General features: G+C 42.5%; 2 protein-coding genes across 5 annotated transcripts in view; one reads left to right on the top strand and one right to left on the bottom strand.

Annotated features, from left to right (window-relative positions):
- Window positions 1-11,416, top strand: part of LOC120727073 (serine/threonine-protein phosphatase 6 regulatory ankyrin repeat subunit A) — a 19,423-nt gene extending 8,007 nt beyond the window's left edge. For both annotated transcript variants that reach the window (XM_040021212.1, XM_040021211.1), the window contains exons 2-29: window positions 689-772; window positions 1,489-1,567; window positions 2,941-3,011; window positions 3,506-3,706; window positions 3,789-3,876; window positions 3,985-4,127; window positions 4,236-4,343; window positions 4,426-4,530; window positions 5,025-5,103; window positions 5,276-5,390; window positions 5,575-5,657; window positions 5,739-5,802; window positions 6,001-6,069; window positions 6,226-6,366; window positions 6,485-6,596; window positions 6,696-6,722; window positions 7,137-7,211; window positions 7,504-7,705; window positions 7,790-7,877; window positions 8,009-8,126; window positions 8,239-8,458; window positions 8,569-8,656; window positions 8,744-8,827; window positions 8,943-9,091; window positions 9,194-9,276; window positions 9,741-9,823; window positions 9,916-10,007; window positions 10,096-11,416. In XM_040021212.1, coding sequence (XP_039877146.1) covers window positions 689-772; window positions 1,489-1,567; window positions 2,941-3,011; window positions 3,506-3,706; window positions 3,789-3,876; window positions 3,985-4,127; window positions 4,236-4,343; window positions 4,426-4,530; window positions 5,025-5,103; window positions 5,276-5,390; window positions 5,575-5,657; window positions 5,739-5,802; window positions 6,001-6,069; window positions 6,226-6,366; window positions 6,485-6,596; window positions 6,696-6,722; window positions 7,137-7,211; window positions 7,504-7,705; window positions 7,790-7,877; window positions 8,009-8,126; window positions 8,239-8,458; window positions 8,569-8,656; window positions 8,744-8,827; window positions 8,943-9,091; window positions 9,194-9,276; window positions 9,741-9,823; window positions 9,916-10,007; window positions 10,096-10,394 — 3,150 coding nt within the window. In that variant the 3' untranslated portion in view covers window positions 10,395-11,416. The remainder of the gene's footprint in view (window positions 1-688; window positions 773-1,488; window positions 1,568-2,940; window positions 3,012-3,505; window positions 3,707-3,788; window positions 3,877-3,984; window positions 4,128-4,235; window positions 4,344-4,425; window positions 4,531-5,024; window positions 5,104-5,275; window positions 5,391-5,574; window positions 5,658-5,738; window positions 5,803-6,000; window positions 6,070-6,225; window positions 6,367-6,484; window positions 6,597-6,695; window positions 6,723-7,136; window positions 7,212-7,503; window positions 7,706-7,789; window positions 7,878-8,008; window positions 8,127-8,238; window positions 8,459-8,568; window positions 8,657-8,743; window positions 8,828-8,942; window positions 9,092-9,193; window positions 9,277-9,740; window positions 9,824-9,915; window positions 10,008-10,095) is intronic.
- LOC120727076 (biotinidase-like) lies at window positions 11,367-20,946 on the bottom strand. 3 transcript variants are annotated; one of them, XM_040021215.1, is made up of 6 exons: window positions 20,182-20,946; window positions 13,859-14,008; window positions 12,942-13,093; window positions 12,480-12,657; window positions 11,834-12,388; window positions 11,367-11,746 (listed from the first exon to the last, which is right to left on the bottom strand). In XM_040021215.1, exons 1-6 carry the CDS (start codon window positions 20,413-20,415, stop codon window positions 11,474-11,476), a joined length of 1,542 nt encoding a protein of 513 aa, XP_039877149.1. In that variant the 5' UTR covers window positions 20,416-20,946; the 3' UTR covers window positions 11,367-11,473. The 3 variants fall into 3 exon arrangements, with proteins under 3 accessions (XP_039877149.1, XP_039877150.1, XP_039877148.1); XM_040021216.1 differs by lacking the exon at window positions 20,182-20,946 and adding an exon at window positions 14,438-14,849; XM_040021214.1 differs by lacking the exons at window positions 11,367-11,746; window positions 11,834-12,388; window positions 12,480-12,657; window positions 12,942-13,093; window positions 13,859-14,008 and adding exons at window positions 16,546-16,834; window positions 16,952-17,536; window positions 17,632-17,809; window positions 19,048-19,199; window positions 19,306-19,455 and having other exon boundaries at window positions 20,182-20,485.

The following is a 20,946-nucleotide window of genomic DNA, read 5'->3' as shown; positions in this document are numbered from 1 at the left end:
AACACAGAAACAGTTAAATCTCAGAGATGACAAATTACCCTTTATTATGAATTCATCACGTCTGAAAGCCGAAAGCAGTTTTAAAATAAAGGCTGATGCAAGGAAAAGGAGGATGCTGTTTTTGTCTTAATCTTACTTTTATCATGACTGCAGGGCATCGCTGGCTACAAATCCTGCTCAGTATGCTGTCAACCTCATGGCAGCTGTTTACATTTATGACCGTGAGCATAGATTAAACGGAGGCTAAAGATAAACCATGTGCCTGTCATTCATTCACAGTTTCTTTCTTGAGGAGGACCTTGTATAACTTGTTTAAATTTAGCAAATGTACTCAAAATTCTTCTTTATTCATAAACGTATTTTATTCATTTTTATTTTATTCTATATTTACATTTTATTTACTTTCTGTTGCAGCACAACGTGGCAAGAATGCTCAGGATTAACCCAGATTTGAACAGTTATGTGCCAAAACAGCTACTCATAAACAAATAGGTGATATACAGCCATATGTGACCTATGGCTCTGTCCCAGCCTGGGATTATACTCTGTGTGTGTGCAAGACTCTTCCGTCTGAAACACTCATAACTCTCTCTGATAACACACTTGTCAGCATAGAAAATTACTGCCTTTCCAATAGTGCTATACACTGGCATTTTCTCATCATTCTTTCTTTTTTTAATCTCTATAGCCATCTCTGTTGAGAGCCATCTTCAATGTGGACCCAGATGAAGTTCGCGCCCTCATATTCAAGAAAGAGGATGTCAACATTCAGGTAAATCACACACTTTTGTTGCTTCAGGTCGTTTAGTTTTAGAATAATTTACACAAACACATTAGCATTGCCTTTCACTGCCACAGGGCACATAAACAACAGCGAGGGGAGCAGCAGGCAGCCGGCAGCCCACAGCTGATCTGGGTTTATCGATTGGCTGGCGGAGTGCTTTTTTGGCAGCTTTCTGTATTCTGCATCCTATGTAGCTGCCAGCCAGACAGGACATATGAACTGTTTGTAACACTCTAACCTTTCAGATGAGAAAGGACACGACCTTCACTGGCTCTCTCCTTTTTCCCCAATTTCATTCAGTCTGTGTCCCAGTCTTCCTGAGCGTGTTTTCCCAGTATGATTTCTGTGGGTCTATAATGGTGGGGTCATAACACCAGCTCTCCCTGGAGCCAGCTACACTAGCCCAGGCCTATTCCAGTCACATGAGATTTGTTTATAGCCCCACCTCACTGATTGGTCTCAGTTGTACTGAAAGGGCGAGATGTGTGTTGAAGTGATGAAGTGAAGTGAAGAATAAAAGGGAAACGATGATGGATATTTTTACTGAATGGCACTTCCTGTGGTCTGCAACACTGTAAGGTCTATTGATTCTGTTCTGGCATGCAGCACATGATGTCACAGCTCAGGATGTGTGTCTGTGTGACCTGAATGAGAAGTGAAACCTATTTTTTACTGATTGTTTTTGTTTCGTAACGTCCTCCCAGGACAACGAGAAGCGGACCCCGCTGCATGCTGCAGCTTACCTGGGAGATGCTGAGATCATTGAACTTCTCATCCTCTCAGGTAAACATTACATCCCAGCTAATCATCCAGCCATTCGCTTATCCTTTTCAGGGTCACGGGGGGCGCTGGAGCCTATCCCAGCTGTCATAGGGCGAGAGGCGGGGTACACCCTGGACAGGTCACCAATCTGTCGCAGGGCTAACACACAGGGACAGACAACCTTTCACACTCACATTCACACCAATTAACCTATCCCCACAAGCTGCATGTCTTTGGACGGTGAGAGGAAGCCGGAGTACCCAGAGGGAACCCACGCAAACACGGGACATGCAAACTCCACACAGAAAGACCGGCCTGATGGTGGAATTGAACTCAGGACCTTCTTGCTGTGCGGCAACAGTGCTAACCACCGTGCCACCGTGAAGCCAATCATTTGATATAATTTCTACCTAATTATGGACCCCTAGTTATAATGCCTGGGTGGATGGAGAAGTACAGTTATGTCTGTATCCTCATCACCTCTTCTGTATGTTTATATCCCTTCACTCAAACTGTAGTATTTTTTAGGCACGAGTCTTAAAAGCGTTATTTACATCATGCTGATTGATCTGTAAGATACTCAAAGCAATACTGAATAATTAGCTGTTCTCTCCTTATTAAAATGTGCAATTTGTGAGAGCCTCGTGGGAGTGTCCTCCCAAGAGGGACGCTTTTTTTTCCCAAGCTTCTTAGACTATGATGACCTGGATGACTGAGAACCTTCACAGACAACTTTTTTTTTTTGTATTTCATTAATGCCATGTTACCCTTTTCCCCTGTAGTTCCCTACTTCCATACAGCTCAGTGCATTTTAAACTGGGATAAAAGCCTGACTGTTTGTCATCTCTTTTATCATAACATGCAGTTTCTCAGTAATTTCCATGCTGTGCTCACTGCTCAGTTACCGTCTCATGGTGACTAGTGACCGCTCTTGTGATCTGTCAACTATCTGATACGAGTGTTTTTTTGGCTTCATTTTCTGTGAAGTAAGCTGAGCACATCAGTGGGAGGAGCTTACACTTAAACGCCTGAGTGTAAGCATATGTGTAACACGAGTGAGTAGGGTGCTGTAGTGCACGTATAAATGTGAGACTGTGTGTGCATTCAGTGTTTCTCAATGAAGAGCAAGTAACAGGTGCAGCTGCAGGGCTATTTTAACACACGGGTCGTGCCAAAAGGGGATCATGGGCATTTTATATCTTCCAGCCACTGTTGGCTCATCCTCCTTCCCATAAAAGCCTTTTTTATTTATTTTTTTACAACATAGTTTGCCTTTAAGATATTTAGCTCTTCCCCTCCTTTTTGTACATTCTGCGATTCTGCGTATGGCACTATGTGACTGCTCTGACATCTCCTTTTTCTTACCCTGTCTCACTCTCTTCTTCTCACTCAAGGAGCCCGAGTTAATGCCAAAGATAACAAGTGGTTAACTCCTCTTCACCGAGCTGTGGCTTCTTGTAGTGAGGTAACACATTACACAAACACACATGCAAATGTGACCTCTGGGGAATCCGCTACAACTTTGACCCTGTCACAAGTAATGGTAAACAAATCCTTTTTTAAGGGAGATTTCGCAAACACTTTCTGCTTAGAATATCTTTTAGCTGCTTTACTGACAAGGTTTCGAGAAAGGTCTATTGTGATAAAGTTAAGAGAATCTTTCCCAGAATCTGGCCTTAAAGGGGCAAATGGAAATAACCCCTGTGCTATGGCTTTGTGTTTGATAAACGTCAAAATGTCTGCCTATTCTTCTTAGTCCTGGGCGACATGCCCAAACTAACATAGTCCCTTGTGTAGTTTCTACTTTCCAGCATTTTGATTTCAGGATGAAAGCCCTCTATGAATAGAATATGAACTTTCTAAACACCCACACAGCCACCTGCAAACCTTGGTGCTTACATTCTTAGAGCACTGAGACTGTTTTCCAGTAGACCTTATGTTTGCTCACTCTTTATTCAGGATGCTGTGGCAGTGTTACTAAAGCACAGTGCGGATGTGAATGCTCGCGACAAGAACTGGCAGACGCCGCTCCATGTAGCAGCTAGCAATAAGGCGGTACGCTGTGCTGAGGCTTTGGTCCCGTTGCTAAGCAATGTCAACGTATCTGATCGGGCGGGACGCACTGCCCTGCACCACGCTGCCTTCAGTGGACATGTAGAGGTCAGTCTTTCTTCACTCCCACACACACAGATACAGAGGTGACTACACATCAGCTCCTTGTCAATCTGATTCTGTGTGTCAGATGGTGAAGTTGCTGCTGTCAAGAGGAGCCAACATTAATGCGTTTGATAAGAAGGACAGGAGAGCCATCCACTGGGCAGCCTACATGGGTAAGAGTGTTCATAGTGGTCATAGTGTTGATGTGAATGGGAGATGCTGGCATGTAGTTCTTGACAGAAGTGAATTTGATTCATCTCCTTCTCACTTCTCTGTATTAGGTCACCTGGAGGTAGTGAAGTTATTGGTTGCCAGTGGAGCTGAGGTGGACTGTAAGGACAAGAAGGCTTATACCCCACTGCATGCAGCTGCCTCCAGTGGCATGAGCAGCACAGTGCACTACCTGCTGAGCCTCGGGGTTAACGTCAGTACAGACATACTGACAGTGTCCTTAAAATGCCGTCTGTGTCACCAAAATTTCTTACTGTAGTTAGTAATGGTTAAATTGAAAATGTTGTTTCTCTGTGCATAGGTAAATGAGGCTAATGCCTATGGCAACACACCACTCCATTTGGCTTGTTACAATGGACAGGATGTGGTTGTCGGTGAGCTGATCAAGGCGGGAGCCAGTGTTAACCAGGTGTGTGCGCATCACTCTCTGCCACGTTGCATGTGCATAGTAATTGTGTGTTTAATCCTGTTACTTGGTCCCTTGGCTTCAGGTGAACGAGAGGGGCTTCTCTGCCCTCCACTTTGCTTCCTCCTCACGCCAGGGGGCGCTGTGCCAGGAGCTGCTGTTGGCCCATGGGGCTCACATCAACTTGCAGGTAATGTTAACATGCAGTTAAAAAAGCTGAAACTAGAAATTCATCCAAGGGAGAGTATTTGCTTTCCAAAGAAGGAAGTATGTGCATAATGCTCCTGTGTCTATGTATTAAAAAAGGATAAATTTTATCTTGTATGTCCTCAGTGTTTACTAGTATGCATCCTGCTCAGAATTTAGTTGAAAGCTAGAGGGACTGTGTTTTTAGCACTTTGGTAGCAGTGATGGAAACTGATATTGGGTCCCTACAGCAACAAGGTGCAAGGCCATATGGATGATGGAGGGGGAGGGAGACTCCCTAAGGCAGCAAGCTGCTCAAGCATTTTGTGTGTGTGGGTGGTCCACAGTGGCGTCTGTGATAGCTTCTGTTCATTTTATCTTTCTAACACTTCTGAGTTAGACTCATAGTTGAATAGCTGATGTTTTAATGATTTCATATTTATAATATGTACATTTTGCAATAATAAATGTCTCTTTCTCTGCCTTCTCTCTCTTCAGAGTAAAGATGGGAAGACTCCCCTGCACATGGCAGCTACACATGGAAGGTTCTCCTGCTCTCAGGCTCTTATTCAAAATGGTGAGAGCCCTCGCCCAGTGCTGTCTGTCTCATGCATGGATTCAAATTAGTTTGGATCTCAGAGTGTGCTGTATGCCGCATATGTTGCACAATATGCTCTTTTTTTTTTTCTTGAGATTGCTCCGGCTTTTTTAATGGAAAATATAATTCTATCTGATTTATGTGGGTGTAGGAGCTGAAATTGATTGTGAGGACAAGAGCAGAAACACTGCCCTTCACATTGCTGCCCGCTATGGCCACGAGCTAATTATTACAGCGCTCATCAAACACGGAGCCAACACAGCCAAGTTAGTAACAACTGACATTCACCATCTGTCTGTCTTCTTGCTTCATGTTATCTGTGCAGTAGTGTTAAAGGATCAAATGCAAGTGAGCAGCTCTAAGCCTGGAAATGGTTAAGTCAGGATGAATAAAATCTCTTTCTTTTTTTCTGTCATAAAAATGCTTGCATGCAATGGCTTGTCTTTTAAGGAGAGGCATTCACGGGATGTTCCCCCTACACCTGGCAGCTCTCAGCGGCTTCTCAGATTGCTGCAGGAAGCTGCTGTCCTCAGGTACATTAATGCTGACACCATTCAGGCCTGTGGAATCACCCAGTTGACATCCAAATTAATGCAGCTTGCATATTTGTGCAGGGTTTGTCATAGACACTCCCGACGACTTTGGAAGGACCTGTCTACATGCTGCTGCAGCTGGAGGGTGATTGTTTTTGCTTACTGCTTCAGTATTATTAGTTTACTTATTCTCCTGTCATTGTACTCTTTCTTTCTCTTTTCAACAATCTGATACATGTTTTGGTTGAACTGAAAGCTTGTGTATGTACTTTGTAAATGTCATGCGGTTAACTGTTGTACCAGTGAGTGGTACATTAACACAGCTGTCCCCCTCTCCACACAGGAACCTGGAGTGTCTGAACCTGCTGTTAAACATCGGAGCAGACTTTAACAGGAAAGACAACTTCGGCAGGTAAGATAAAATGTGAAAATTGGATTAAGAGTACAGTGCTGGTGTCACAAAGGTGGATGCTAGAAATGGAGTAAAATAAGAGATGGAGACAATGGTAAAGTTTTGACCACATTAAATCTGCGAATAGTGGCTAACTTAATTTATTGATCCTCACAGAGCTCCGCTACACTATGCATCAGCCAACTGTAACTACCAGTGTGTGTTTGCCTTGGTGGGCTCCGGGGCAAGCATCAATGAGCTGGACAAGAGAGGCTGTAGCCCCTTGCACTACGCTGCTGCTGCTGACACTGATGGGAAGTAAGTTCTGCTCTGTGTTCAATGTTTAAATATTATGTTTCAGAGAATCCCTAATGCCAAGTTTAAAGTGTTTCTTTAAAAGAGATAAAAGAAATACCCTGTCTATTGTCTTTCCCAGATGTGTGGAATACCTTCTGAGGAATGACGCAGATCCAGGTGTGAGAGACAAACAGGGTTATAGTGCAGTGCACTATGCCTCGGCCTACGGACGCACACTCTGCCTGGAGCTGGTGTGTACAGCTGCTGCACTGAATGGGGGAAAATTGGCCATAAAGGCTGATAAATCTGTTTTCTGACACTATATCAAAAAGTCTCTTTGTTTCTTTTAGATGGCAACTGAGACGCCCCTTGATGTGGTAAGAGGAATTTCAGTCTCTCACTGTAGCACCATTGAGCTTTGCGAGGAGCTCCCTCTGTTGTAGTGTAGTGGCTACGACACCTGCTGAACAGATAAAGCTGTGAACCCTCCTCCTGCTTATTATGGCATCAAATTAAAAAGGCTGTTTTTATCTGTATTTTGTACAAAACTAAAATCTGTTTATATATAGATTGATGTACTTTTTGAAATCATGACACATTTCTATGTAAATAAAGCCCTTTTTTCTCATGTTACGTTGTTTTACCTGTTACCTTACCTAATCTTATGCCCTCCTACCTTTTATAGTCTTTCAGTTTTCAACCAATTTTCATCCATCAGTATATGTAGAGCACATACAGCAGCTGGCATTTGTGCAAACCTGGATCTGAAATGAGTAATATTGCTGTTTCAGCTAATGGAGACATCAGGAACAGACATGCTGAGTGATTCAGAGAGCCACGCTCCCATTAGTCCACTCCATCTGGCAGTGAGTTTTAAGATTTTTTCTTTAAAGCATGTTTTCTTTTCTATCTATCTTTGACTCTGCATTCATTAAAGAAGGATTAGTACTTATTTAGCGCTTTTCTATTCTATCTGAACACTCACCCACTCATACAAGCACTTTCTCCTATGCTCAAGCAATTTTAATGTCACACACTCATCCTTTTGACAGTTAGATAGAGGAGCTGGGTATTGAACCACCAACCTTCAGATTAGTAAGCCACAGCCACCCCATTTAACATAATGTGTGTGTGTGTGTGCTTTTTCACTTTGTCCAGGCTTATCATGGACACTGTGGAGCCTTAGAGGTGCTCTTGTCATCCCTGCTTGATGTGGATGTTCGGAGCCCAGAGGGATGCACCCCCCTCATTCTGGCCTGCTCAAGAGGTCATCAGGAGTGTGTGTCTCTGCTGCTGCACCACGGCGCCTCACCCATGACTCGGGATTACATTCACAAACAGACAGCCATACATACCGCAGGTATATAAGCAGGCAGTCGCCTTCCCATCGCGTGAAAAGGGTGAATTTTCTGGCTTTTAAAGTTAAAATTTCATTTTGCTGTAGCTATGAATGGCCACCCAGAGTGCCTGCGCCTGCTGTTGAACAACAATGACCAACACATTGATGTGGATGCACAAGACAGCAACGGACAGTGAGTGTGTGCATGTGTGTTTAAATAAATAAATAAATAAAAATATAAATCGTAGGCTACTGTTTTGTGCGATTCAACTGATCACTTAAATATTCTTACTGAGTTGTGCCTGATCTCCACACTGTGTTCAGGACTCCTCTGATGTTGGCAGTGTTGAGCGGACATACAGACTGTGTGTACTCTCTGCTCAGTCAAGGAGCCAGTGTGGAGAATCAGGACCGCTGGGGCAGGACAGCACTACACCGAGGGGTGAGATAGGCACACGTGTCTGCTGAGATCGCATATGAAATTTTAATATATGCTTTTTAAAAATTTCTTTTGGTATTTATACTCTCTAGTGTTTTCTGTATGTTTCACATAGGCTGTGACAGGCCAGGAGGAATGTGTAGAGGCCCTTCTCCAGCGGGGAGCCAGCGTGAGTGTAAAGGACATCCGGGGCCGCTCCCCCCTGCACCTGGCATCTGCTTCTGGCCGTGTGGGTGCCCTGGGTGCCCTGCTGCAGACCACCAACACTTCACACAGTCACACACACCTCACTGACAGCAAGGGCTACACACCACTGCACTGGGCCTGCTATAACGGTATTGGGACACAACGTGAAATGTTTGAGAACCATGTCAACCTGGGTTTTTTTTAAGACACAGCACTGTACTTTCTTCTGTTTTTACATCTGTCTTTCTCTGTTTTCCAGGGTATGACGCATGTGTGGAGGTGTTGTTAGATCAGGAGGTGTTCAGGAAGATTACAGGGAACTCATTCAGCCCACTGCACTGTGCTGTGTAAGGCTCTGTCTGTTTATATCCACGAATGTTTATGAGGATCGATTTTCTCTGAGGGTGTGTGACAGGCTGCGTTGTGTGTTTTAGGATAAACGATAATGAGGGAGTGGCAGAGATGTTAATTGACTCCCTGGGTGCAAATATTGTGAATGCAACGGACTCCAAGGGCAGGTGAGAGATGCAGACTTAAAATCATGCGTGGAGGGATTTTTTTGTTGTTGTTTTTTTGTATTTGTTCTTAGTGAGCAGGAACGTATTTACAATAACTGTATTGATGTTGATGCAGGACTCCTCTTCATGCTGCAGCTTTTTCTGACCATGTGGAGTGCGTTTCCCTTCTTCTGAGCCATGGAGCTCAGGCAAATGTTGTTGACACCCACATGCACAGAACACCACTGATGATGGCAGCTCTAAATGGACAGACCAATGCTGTGGGTCAGTACACTAACTGATACAGGGATAAACTTGTGGAAATAATGGTCCCTGATTTCTTAACCTTTCACTTGTATTAATCTCCACTGTTGTGTTGTGTTACAGAGGTGATGGCGAGCGTTGCTAAGGCAGACTTGGCACTGCAAGATGCAGACAGGAACACAGCATTGCATTTGGCTTGCAGCAAGGTAAAGGCAGAGACAGGAAATGTTATTTAGTCATTCAGTATTAAAAATGTTGCGATTTTCTTGTGGTCTCAGTGTCTCAGATTTTAAGTTGAAAGTAGTTACCATTCAGATTCTATATTTTTGCAATGTGTGGGACGTGTATGTTTTGGCCCTGGCCCTTGGGACATTTATGTATCACTTTGGACACATCTGGCAGACACATTTAACCACATCATCACATGTTTCACTTGCATCACTAAAAGGCACAATTTGGAGAATGTCATATTATTGTGAACAATAATATTTGCCACACACATGAGCACTGGTCTGTAACTGTCACACAAAGAGCTTTTTAAAGCTTTGCGTGAGATTAACATTTATGTGAAGCTCAGAACATCATCTCTTTAACATATTGACAAAGGCAGGATTGTTGCACATCTCACGTGGTCACTGCAGATGACTTTGGTACTCTCTGCTCTTCTCAGGGTCACGAGACAAGTGCCTTGTTGATTCTGGAGAAAATCAGCGACAGGAATCTCATTAACTGCACCAACGCTGCTCTGCAGACGTATGTAGAACCTGAAGGTTGCACCTACTGTAAGCAGCAGGATAACCTCCAAAACCCAGTGTGAACTTACTGTAGCACTCTTCTACCTGCAGGCCCTTGCATGTAGCAGCCAGGAAGGGATTGACAGTGGTGGTCCAGGAGCTGCTGGTGAAAGGAGCCAGTGTGTTAGCTGTGGATGAGAATGGTCAGCTTTCATCTCACTGTACTCACACGTACTCTTCAGGTGTAATTCTAATGTGTACTATGAACCCCTTTTCTCCTTTTATTCCCAGGTTACACTCCAGCTTTGGCTTGTGCTCCCAATCGGGATGTAGCTGACTGCTTGGCCCTCATCCTTAACTCAATGATGCCCACCTCGCCCATGGTCACCATAGCAGCTTTGCCCACTCTCTCGCTTACTCAAACAGTCATCAACCACCACCCTATTTCAAACCACATTTCCAAAGGTGTGGCCTTTGATACTCCAGCCCCACTGAGGCCTGACCACGCCTCCTACTGCAGGCCAGAACGTCCGCTGTCCTCTGTCTCTGGAGATGATGAAATGAACGACTCAGATTCAGAAACGTACTGAGGACTAGTGGAACCTCAATACTGGCAGGTTAGCCAGCCACTCAGGAGCCTTAATAGATTACTGACAAAAGCTTGACAGGGCAGTAAATACAAGCAGAGTATTCTTAGGTAAGTCTCTTCAAATCTAAAAATAATCCTCATCTGAACCACATGCTTGCTTCCTTCAGGTGCATACACAGTGGAAAAGATACACTAATGTAATAATTTGGTAAAATAAAGAATAATTTGCCACTTTTTTTTTCCCACGGCATCACTGTACGACCAGTAACATGCCCAGCGTCCTTTTCAATTTAAAGCAGTGTTTTTATTTTTATGTTGAACTCTTTCTGTTTGAGGATACTTTCTGGAGTGGTTTTAAATCTTTTCAAAGATTTTTCATTCACATTTACTAATGGAGCATCTGGTGAAGAAAAGCTCAGAGGACTGCTTTTCTTTTTCTTTGTTAAGACGCAGAAACTGAGGGACAATCTTATGGGACCAGCTGAAGAAGCGTTTTCCCTACTGTACTTGAGATTTTATTCAGAGTTCTTTGAGCTTTCACAGCAGCCACTGACTGTCACTCTGGGACACTTGTAATGCTGCATTCATGATTAGGATCGACTTCTTGATTCCTAGGAGAGAAAGTCAATATTGAAACCTACGTATTTATTCCAGGTGGAGATTGAATCGTTGAGAGCGGATTGTGACAGCAGGTGGATGTAAGACCAATGTACTGTACAACTGATGAACTGAATGAGCAGCCCAAGGAACGGATAACTTGCAATGCTGTACTTTCTTAATGTTTGTGTTGTGTACAAGAGACAAGAGAAGGTGGCTGTCACTGTGTGTGTGTGTGTGTGTGTGTGTGAGTGTGTGTGAGAGAGAAACTATCAAATATTGCCTTTTGAGGAATATGCAACATTCAAACAGAGGATGAATGCTACATGGTGAAATGTTTGTAATGTAAAGATTAAGTAACAGATGATTAAAGACATTTGTTTTGGTTTATTTTATAAGACATGAAACAAATGTGTAACAGCTGAAGGTTGGAGCAGTTCTTAACCATAACACTGAACTTTATTTTCCTGATCCCTCCAAATTTCATTCATTATCCAGGTGGTACATTCGTCCATACAGGCAGGCAGTGACCAGGCCACCCTTCGTGTTTGAATGTTTTATGGTCACTCTCATGTCTGCAGCTTTCTCCAGACTCTCGGGCTGCTCCAGGACCATTCGGCTTGTCAGAATAGATGGGTACACGTATTTGGTGTCAAAGTTCCCCTCCAACAGGAAGTCCATTTTAGACTCTGCTTCTTCCACTTCCTGTCCACAAGAGCTCTGATCCAACCCTCCACAACGGACTACTGCACAAACCTGTAGATATTTAACATGTGGCAAATAAAAGTAGTGAGTTGTCAGTTTTAACCTTTTTAGAAATATTAAAATTCATGTGATTCTTGCCTGCAGTGCGTAACGTCCGTTGACTGTGTGTATTCCTGCAAATGCGCCGAGAGCATAGAGCTCTTTATGGTCTTGCAGTAACCACCTGTACTGCAGGCGGCAGCAGAAAGTGCCGTTGCACACTTTAACATCACTTTGTGTCTCGTTTAAGAGGACAAATGTAAATGTGTCATACATCATAGAGGAGATGAAAGTGGGGTAGGAGGGAGGAGGAGGGTCATCACAGTTGTCTTGGTAGCAGTATCCAGAGTCTGTAGCCACTGATATTGTTGACTCACCACCACCAGCCTCCACCTCAACCTCAGGTGGCTCCAAAACTGGCACTCTGGCCACCAGCAGCCTGCCCTCCTCTGGGTCTCCTTTCCTGGCGTGGTGGTAGGTGGCAGAAAAAGGGGTGTAGATGCCACTTCCTGTCATGATGAGCCTGTCATTACGAATGTTGACAGCTAGTAGGGTGACGTTGGCACCCAGGCTGAATGCCTGCTGAAACTGGATTGAATCCAGCAGGGGGAGCTGGTTCATCCAGGCTGTTGGAAAGAGCAACTGACGCACACCCTAAAAAAGGCATAAACAAGAAGTGTTGAATTTCAGAGATTTTAAAATGTTACATATATACTCTGAGTGCATATGTGGTTATATTTTATACCCTCTGCACTAGGAGCACTGTAGGATCATGAAAGAGGATGTCGAAGCAGATGAAGAGGCCAAACTTCCCAGCAAAAGGAGTGTCAAATGTTATGATTTCAGGTTCTGGAGGTGTGTCACAGGAGGCCTCAAAGTATAGGTTGTGTTTGTGGTAGCGTGCCACCAGAAGACCATCTGACCTGTATGAAAGAAGACATATTTGATTCAGAGTTGTAATAATTACTATACCTGGTAGTTCTTGTAGTAGTTTCTGTTGTAGCTATTGAAACAAGAAGTGTTAACTTTGACTCCAGGAAATGTTTGGTGTTTTTGGCACTAGGGTCAATCATTTTTTTGGGAATTGTGGAGAACTGGTCTTTATTTAGGCACAAACACATGCACTCCATCTGTGGAGAGGAGGCCATAGAAAAGAAGTGTTTATTTGTCCGCTCCCTTTATTTTCATTGTAAGAGTTAACATGTACCTGAAAGCCACATTTGTGTTGAACTGCCAGCGCCCATCAGGAGGACAGGTGGAGGAGGGGCTGGTCTTCAGGGGACAGGGTTGCAGGTCGGGCATGTTGGCCACCAGGTAGAGGTTGTTACGACGAGCGATACAGCTCAATCTCTGGAGAACCTTTGAGTCACAAACATAATCAAATATGATGAGATTCAGACACAGTGGCATGTTACATCCAACAGAGTAGATGGGTCAGCTCCCCTGGGGCCCTGAAGATAAGAGTGCCCAGTCAAAGACTATCAAAAGTGCTCTTCCTATACTTTAAACTGGATTCTCATATTCAGAGTATTACAGTAAAGTGGACAAATTATTAGTTCCACTATATGTTTAAGTCAGCACTCTATCTTGTGAACGTAAGTCTAACTTTATTTATCCTGTATACGTTTTCTTTAGGGCAGCACGGTGGCATGGTGGTTAGCACTGTTGCCTCAAAAAAAGAAATCCCGAGTTCCACCATCAGGCCGGGGTCTTTCTGTGTGGAGTTTGCATGTTCTCCCCGTGTTTGCGTGGGTTTTCTCTGGGTACGCCGGTTTCCTCGCACAGTCCAACGACATGCAGTTAGTGAGGTTGGGTTAATTGGAAACCCAAAATTGCCTATAGGTATGAGTGCGAATGGTTGTCTGTGTCTGTGTTAGCCCTGTGACAGACTGGCGACCTGTGCCTGCCTCTCGCCCTAAGACAGCTGGGATAGGCTCCAGCCCCCTTGTGACCCTGAAAAGGATAAGTGGAAAAGAATGGATCGATGGATGTTTTCCTTAGCTTTTACCACTACAAACATTGGCTCAGTAGTCCATGGTGCTGATCAAGAAAAAAAAAAACATCACAGCAGTGTTAAGCCTGTGGTGCTTGCCATCACCAAGATCAAAATATATGACTGTGAACCTCAGTGTTGTTGTGTCTTTCTGGCTCCATGCATGGATTCCAGCTCTCCTCCTGAGGGTCAGGAATGGTTTCCAGGTAGCTAGTGATGGATAATCGAGTGAAGTTAAATCCATGAATACCATCTTCTGGAAACACCAGGATCTGGGCCCCCTGAGAGAGACGACAGTGAGAGAGAGGAAGATTCAGTAATCTGTTGCAGTGAAAGTAAACACCTTTATACAGGGGAAGAATCAGTGGTTGTTTATTTAGAAACATAATGCTGATACAATATAAAGAATTTCTTGTTTTAAGTAGTACTAAAGGGTGGACAGCTTTTATACCTATTCTGAAGCAGCAATGACTGCTTCAGTAAAAAGTCTGTTAAAAATTGACTATGACAGATCACAGTTTGACAGTTTTCATAAAAAACAGAAAAATGTGACAAGGTTAAAAGAGGTTGGTCCTGTAAGGCTTCTGAACACTGTTCGTCTTCACTTTCTTCTGCAGTCGACTTAATTTAATTCATTCGTTAATTTGAAAGACATGCCAACAGAATTCTGTAAAGGTCAATGAGTAATACTGTTTTAAATATGTGCATACCTGCTGGGCTGCACGGGCTGCCTGCTCCTCGTAGATATCCAGGTTTTTCTGCATGTGCTGCAGGGCATCGTGGCGGGACACGGGCACGCGCGGATCTGGGTTCAGGATTACTTTGTGCTCATACACAGCGGCAACATACCACGAGTCTGGAGTGGAGTCAGTTACACCGACAACAGACGCTAAATAAACACTGACAACAGCTATAACGAACAACATCGTTTCTCCACCGTCAGGCACGACACCTATGTGCTAACACAGACCATAAATAAGCGGTCAGAAGTCTTCCACGAGGCATGATGACTCAGACGATAATTTTCTAGTTAAAAAGTGACAAGAAGCTCCTCGTGCCAAACAGTGTTATATCCCCACAAACAGCCCCTGTTACGCTGCGGTTTATCTCGTGACCTCTTCCCCCCAATTTTTTTCCCAAATAACTTTATTGGCATGTAACCGGACAGAAAAACGTTAAAGAAATATTAAACAATTATGTAACATGTAACTTTAAGACTAAAGTGCAGTTAAAATCTCAATGATAATAAATAACAAAAATTTTAGTACCGAAAAAGAAAAGTTCATCTATGAAATATATAACTATAGTGGTTTAAATAACCAAGTAACCATCCAATAATACTAAATATTACATATATTTATCGTTTACTTTTAGAATATAGAAATGTTTGAAATGTATGCTTAGATGTTTGTTTATGTGTAAAAATTTTAACTTTCTTTTTCTTTTGCGGGGATGGGGTTCCTTTTATAAATTTAAAGTGTGGCTAAAATAGTAATAATAAACATTTACATTTTAACTGAATTCGTTAGGACTGTTTTTTTTTTTTTACTGAAACATGACTTCAGTGGAAAAAATACATAAACACCCAGCTTTTATTTTGAAAATATCACATCGGAAACGTCTGCACATAACCGATAAATTCAGCCAGTGAAAGGAGCAGTTATGTTAAAGTTTAGACCAAACTTATGATAATTCAGCTAAACCCAGTTCTTAAATCACAACATCTTATTACTCATTTTATTATCAGACTCATTTATTATCAGGTAATTTATTGTAGCACAATAATTACAGTTTGGTACGGAATGCTCTGCCAGCAGCCGTAAATCACTACAGAGGGTCGTGAAAGCAGCAGAGCATATAACTGGCATGAGGCTTCCTACCATTCAGGACATCTTCAACGGTGCCTCCGGAAAGCACACAGCATCATCAAGGACCACAGCCACCCAGCACGTCAGCTGTTCTCCTTGTTACCATCTGGCAGATGTTACAGGAGTCTGTATGCTCGGACTACAAGACTCAAAAACAGCTTTTACCATCCATCCGTTCGACACCTCAACTACAACACTGTAATTTGTAACTTCTTAAATGAGTGGTGATATTAAAAAGGCCATTTCACAACAGCCATTTACTCTTATCCCAGAGGGGTAAGCACAGGTATAACGTACCAGTGACAAAATTACTATCCCGTTTTTAGAAGAAAAAAAACAACAACAAGCAAATAAATCACAGGGTAAAGTAATGTTTTCATTTTTAAATTAAGCTCCTTCTGTTTTGAGTATTTTTAGAGATTTTGATTAGCATTTACTAGAGATTCATCTGGTGAAGAAAAGCTCAGACGGCTTTTTTTTGAGATATGAAAAAATTGAGGGACAATCTTATGGGACCAGCTGAAGAAGCATTTTATTATCTACTGTCCTTGAGCTTTTACAGTACCCACTGACTGTCACTTGTAATGCTGCATTCATAACTCTTAGGAGAGAAAGTCAATATTGATACCCACATATTAATTACAGGTGGAGGTTGAATCATTCAGTGCATGTATAATGAGTATACTATGCAACTGATGAACTAAATGAGTGTTGTTCATTTAGTTCGTCATTATGTATACGAGCCATTAGAGGGTGTTGCATATGCCTTTTGAGGAATATGCAACATTCAAACAGAGGATGAATGCTACTTGGTGCAATGTTTGTACTGTAAAGATTAAGTAACAGATGAATAAAGACATTTGTTTTGGTTTATTTTATAAGACATGAAACAAATGTGTAACAGCTGAAGGTTGGAACAGCTCTTAACCATAACACTGAACTTTATTTTCCTGGTCCCTCCAAACTTTATTCATTGTCCAGGTGGTACATTCGTCCACACAGGCAGGTGGTGACTAAACCACCTTTCATGTTTGAATGTTTCATGGTCACTCTCCCATCGGGAGCTTTCTCCAGACTCTCGGGCTGCTCCAGGACCATTCGGCTTGTCAGAATAGATGGGTACACGTATTTGGTATCAAAGTTCCCCTCCAACAGGAAGTCCATTTTAGACTCTGCTTCTTCCACTTCCTGTCCACAAGAGCTCTGATCCAACCCTCCACAACGGACTACTGCACAAACCTGTAGATATTTAACATGTGACAAATAAAAATAGTGAGTTGTCAGCTTTACCCTTTTTAGAAATATTTCAGTCAGTTTCTAAAATTTTAAAAATATTAAAAATTCTTTCATTCCTACCTGCAGTGCACAACGTCCATCAACGGTGTGCAGTCCTGCAAATGCACCGAGAGCATAGAGCTCTTTATGGTCTTGCAGTAACCACCTGTACTGCAGGCGGCAGCAGAAAGTGCCGTTGCACACTTTAACGTCACCTTGTGTCTCGTTTAAGAGGACAAATGTAAACGGGTCGTGGAACATGAAGGAGATGAAGGTGGGGTGAGAGGGATGGACCGAATCAGGAGAGTGATCATCACAGCTGTCTTGATGACAGCGTCCAGAGTCTGTAGCCACTGATGATGCAGACTCAACACCACCAGCCTCCACCTCTTTGGCTGCACTTTGTTTTACCTCTAGTGGCTCCAAAACTGGCACTCTGGCCACCAGCAGCCTGCCCTCCTCTGGGTCTCCTTTCCAGGCATGGTGGTAGGTGGCAGAAAAGGGGGTGTAGATACCGCTTCCTTTCATGATGAGCCTGTCATTGCGAAGGTTTGCAGATAGTAGAGTGACGTTGGCACCCAGGCTGAATGCACTGTGAAACTGAACTGAATCCAGCAGGGGGAGCGCATTCATCCACGCTGTTGGAAAGATCAACTGACGCACACCCTTTAAAAGCCACAAAGAAGAAACGATGGATATCAAAGTCAATCCCAACAATGTTGGATATATATTCTGAGTGCGTATGTGATTATATTTTATACCATCTCCACCAGCACCACTGCAGGATCATGAAAGAGGATGTCAAAGCAGATGAAGAGGCCAAACTTCCCAGCAAAAGGTGTATCAAATGTTATGACTTCGACTTCTGGAGGTGTGTCAAAGGATTGCTCAAAGAAAAGGTTTTGTTTGTGGTAGCGTGCAATTAGAAGGCCGTCTGACCTGTATGAAAGAGGATATTTTAAACAGGTCAGATTATTATGTAGTCAGTGCTGCCAGTACACATTTCCATTTTCTACCACTTATCTGAGCTGGGGTCACCTCGGCTGGCTCTTTTCTATTTGGAGAAGTAACAGTTCCCTCTCAAATGAAAGAGCTCCTCACACTATCTCTAATAGAGAGCCCAGGCACCCTCCAAAGGAAACTAATTTCCACTGCTTTCATCTGCGACCAGCATCCAAAGCTCGTGAGAGTAGGTGAAGGTAGGAATGTAGACTGACTAGTACATCAACAGCTTCACTTTTATGCTCTGCTTTCTCATCATCACAACAGATCAGTTCAGCATTCACACTGACATAGTTGGTGCCCTAATCCATCTATCAATTTTTGGTTGATATTCTGTCTCTTTCCATAAAAAACCATCATAAAGTTGGAGACTGTTCATTTAATTGGATGTGAGCAAACTTACTAATTCAGCAGGAGATTAATACTTAACAAGGGTAAAAGAAGTCCCATTAAGAGACGTAATGTAACACAGGCTAAAATATGTTCAACCGGATAATAATCCTTAATGTGACTACAACCTGTGTAACATGCAATCTGTGATCCACTTGTCGAGCCTGGGGAATAATCCATGTGATTTAGTGATCATGATTGATTAGTTATGCCTGCCGTTGCCGGAAGGGGGAGCTCTGGCCACGATGCCTCATTCGCAATGAAGCTGCTGAAAGAGAAGCATCGTGTCTGAGCGTCGTCATTGACTTATCCCCTTTTCAGGTAATAGTTGTGCAATTCTGCTGTTGGACTTTACAAATATGTATGTTGAGTTGTACTGACCGTGTTTCCAGATGTACCAAGAGGATACTAGGAATACTTAGATGACCTGTGTTAACTGTGATGTTAGGATAAGCTATAAGCAGCAAGCTAAGCTAAGCGCTCTGTTGGTGGCTAGCATGAAGCATTATCGTGCCAGACTGTGTGTGGAACATACATTCTGTTTCACCACACTAATATTCACTATTCAGTATATGTGTCATTTCTTGCAGTAGCTTTCCCATAGCTACTAACACGATAAGTTTCAACTTTGACTTCAACAAATATATGGTCTTTTTGGCCCTAAAGCAATTTTTTTGGTGGAAATGTTAAGAACTAGTCTTTTTTTAGGCATTTACACTGCATCTGTGGAAAGAAGGTCTTTATTTGTCCACCCTTTTGTTTTCATATTAAGAGTTAACATGTACCTGAAAGCCACATTTGTGTTGAACTGCCAGCGCCCATCAGGAGGACAGGTGGAGGAGGTGCTGGACTTCAGGGGACAGGGTTGCAGGTCGGGCATGTTGGCCACCAGGTAGAGGTTGTTACGACGAGCCATACAGCTCAATCTCTGGAGAACCTTTGAGTCACAAACATAATCAAATATGATGAGATTCAGACACAGTGAGATGTTGTGAGAGTAGAGTTTTCTTGCCATCACAAAATCTAAATATATGATCGTGAACCTCAGTGTTGTTGTGTCTTTCTGGCTCCGTGCACGGATTCCAGCTCTCCTCCTGAGGGTTGGGAATGGTTTCCAGGTAACCAGTGATAGATGTTCGAGTGAAGTAAAATCCATGAATACCATTTTCTGGAAACACCAGGATCTGGGCACCCTGAGAGTGAAACAGAGATGACAGAGTAGAGTCAAGGACAGATAAGGACTTATTTATCTGTTACAATGCCATGTCAGTGGCTGTTTACTGAAGAAAATAATGATTATTTTTGACCATCTGATTTAAAATGAAGCATTCAGTGTTATTTTTCACATTTATGAATCAAAAATTGATACTTAAAGGGGAACACTTGTCAAAGGAGCTCAGATTTTATTAATGTAAAGTGGCATCACAGACTGCACTGAAGCAGTTCAGTAAAAAGGCTGACAGTTCGAGGAAACAAAACAGTGGACAAGTGATCAAAGTGTTTGGTAGTATACTGCTTTTGAATACTGTTTGTCTTAACAGCCTCCGTTTTGTTAATTTTTGTAGAGAACTGGGGGCAAAAGTACAATTTTTCATAAAATTTCAATTTAAAATGATTTTTAAAAATTGAAATTAAATAAAAAAAACTGAAATACTTTTTAAGAGTAGTCTGTGATTTATGAAGGAAAATGCAAAAAATATGCAAAAAATTCTATCAAGTACCTTATTAGAATTTAAAATGAATGTAATGCTTTTGAATAGTTTTTTTTCTTCTGCAGTCAGCTTAATTTAATCCACTATTGTTCATTATAAGGACAATAATTGGAAGGATATACTACATTGAATTATGAAGAAGTACAAATTAATGAGTCATGCTGTTTTGCAACTAAAGACTTAAAACACATTTAAATGTGAGCATACCTGCTGGGCTGCACGGGCTGCCTGCTCCTCGTAGATATCCAGGTTCTTCTTCATGTGCTGCAGAGCATCGTGGCGGGACACGGGTGTGTGGGGGTCCGGGTTCAGGATTATTTTGTGCTCGTACACAGCGGCAACATACGACGTGTCCACAGCGAAGACTGACACCAAATAAATACTGGCAAAAACCGTAATGACCAACAACATCTTTTCTCTCATTTCCTTCCTATGAGCCATTACAGCTGTGCACAAGCTCGGACTGTAAATAACAACTGAGAGGTCAGACCATGAGGAACGTCCGTGAATCTTGCTGGGTCATTTAAATTTTCTAGTTAAAAAGTGACAAGAAGCTCCCGTTGCCAAACTGTGGGGTTTTCCCCAAACAGATCCTTTTAAATCATGGAGTACCAAGATTGTCAAAATGAAATAAATAACTATTCATAAATGAATTTAAAATAAAATGTGATTAAAAAAATTAAACACATAATTTACATGTACTTTAAGAAGAGGGAGGAACAAGGGATGATTTATCAGAGTAGAGGAAGAGGAAGGTGCACATAGTTTGACTACAGCTTATGAAAAAGGTGAAGAAGACTACAAGGTTGTGTCACAGGAGAGTGTAGTTAGGCAACACTGAATGGTCTGTAGGATGGCTTTAGATATAAATAAGAGAAAGTACAGGAAAGTATTCTAAGGAAGAATGTCAAGAAAGAAAAAGTGGGATAGTCCGTGAGATGAGGAAAGTAGACAGGACCACTGGGATGCCAA

This window comes from Simochromis diagramma, unplaced genomic scaffold, assembly GCF_900408965.1.
Source record: "Simochromis diagramma unplaced genomic scaffold, fSimDia1.1 OVJJ01000753.1, whole genome shotgun sequence".
Taxonomy (NCBI): domain Eukaryota; kingdom Metazoa; phylum Chordata; class Actinopteri; order Cichliformes; family Cichlidae; genus Simochromis; species Simochromis diagramma.
The sequence above is the reverse complement of the archived record's forward strand: the minus strand, read 5'-3'. Positions and strand labels throughout refer to the sequence as shown.

Excerpts from the sequence above, each read along its gene's own strand:
- LOC120727076 (XM_040021214.1), bottom strand. The coding sequence starts at position 20,415 with ATGGCTCATAGGAAGGAAATGAGAGAAAAGATGTTGTTGGTCATTACG. Across the intron at positions 19,200-19,305 it reads AAAGACACAACAACACTGAG|GTTCTCCAGAGATTGAGCTG; the intron begins GTTCACGATCAT and ends TGTGACTCAAAG. Across the intron at positions 17,810-19,047 it reads AACACAAATGTGGCTTTCAG|GTCAGACGGCCTTCTAATTG; the intron begins GTACATGTTAAC and ends TCTTTCATACAG.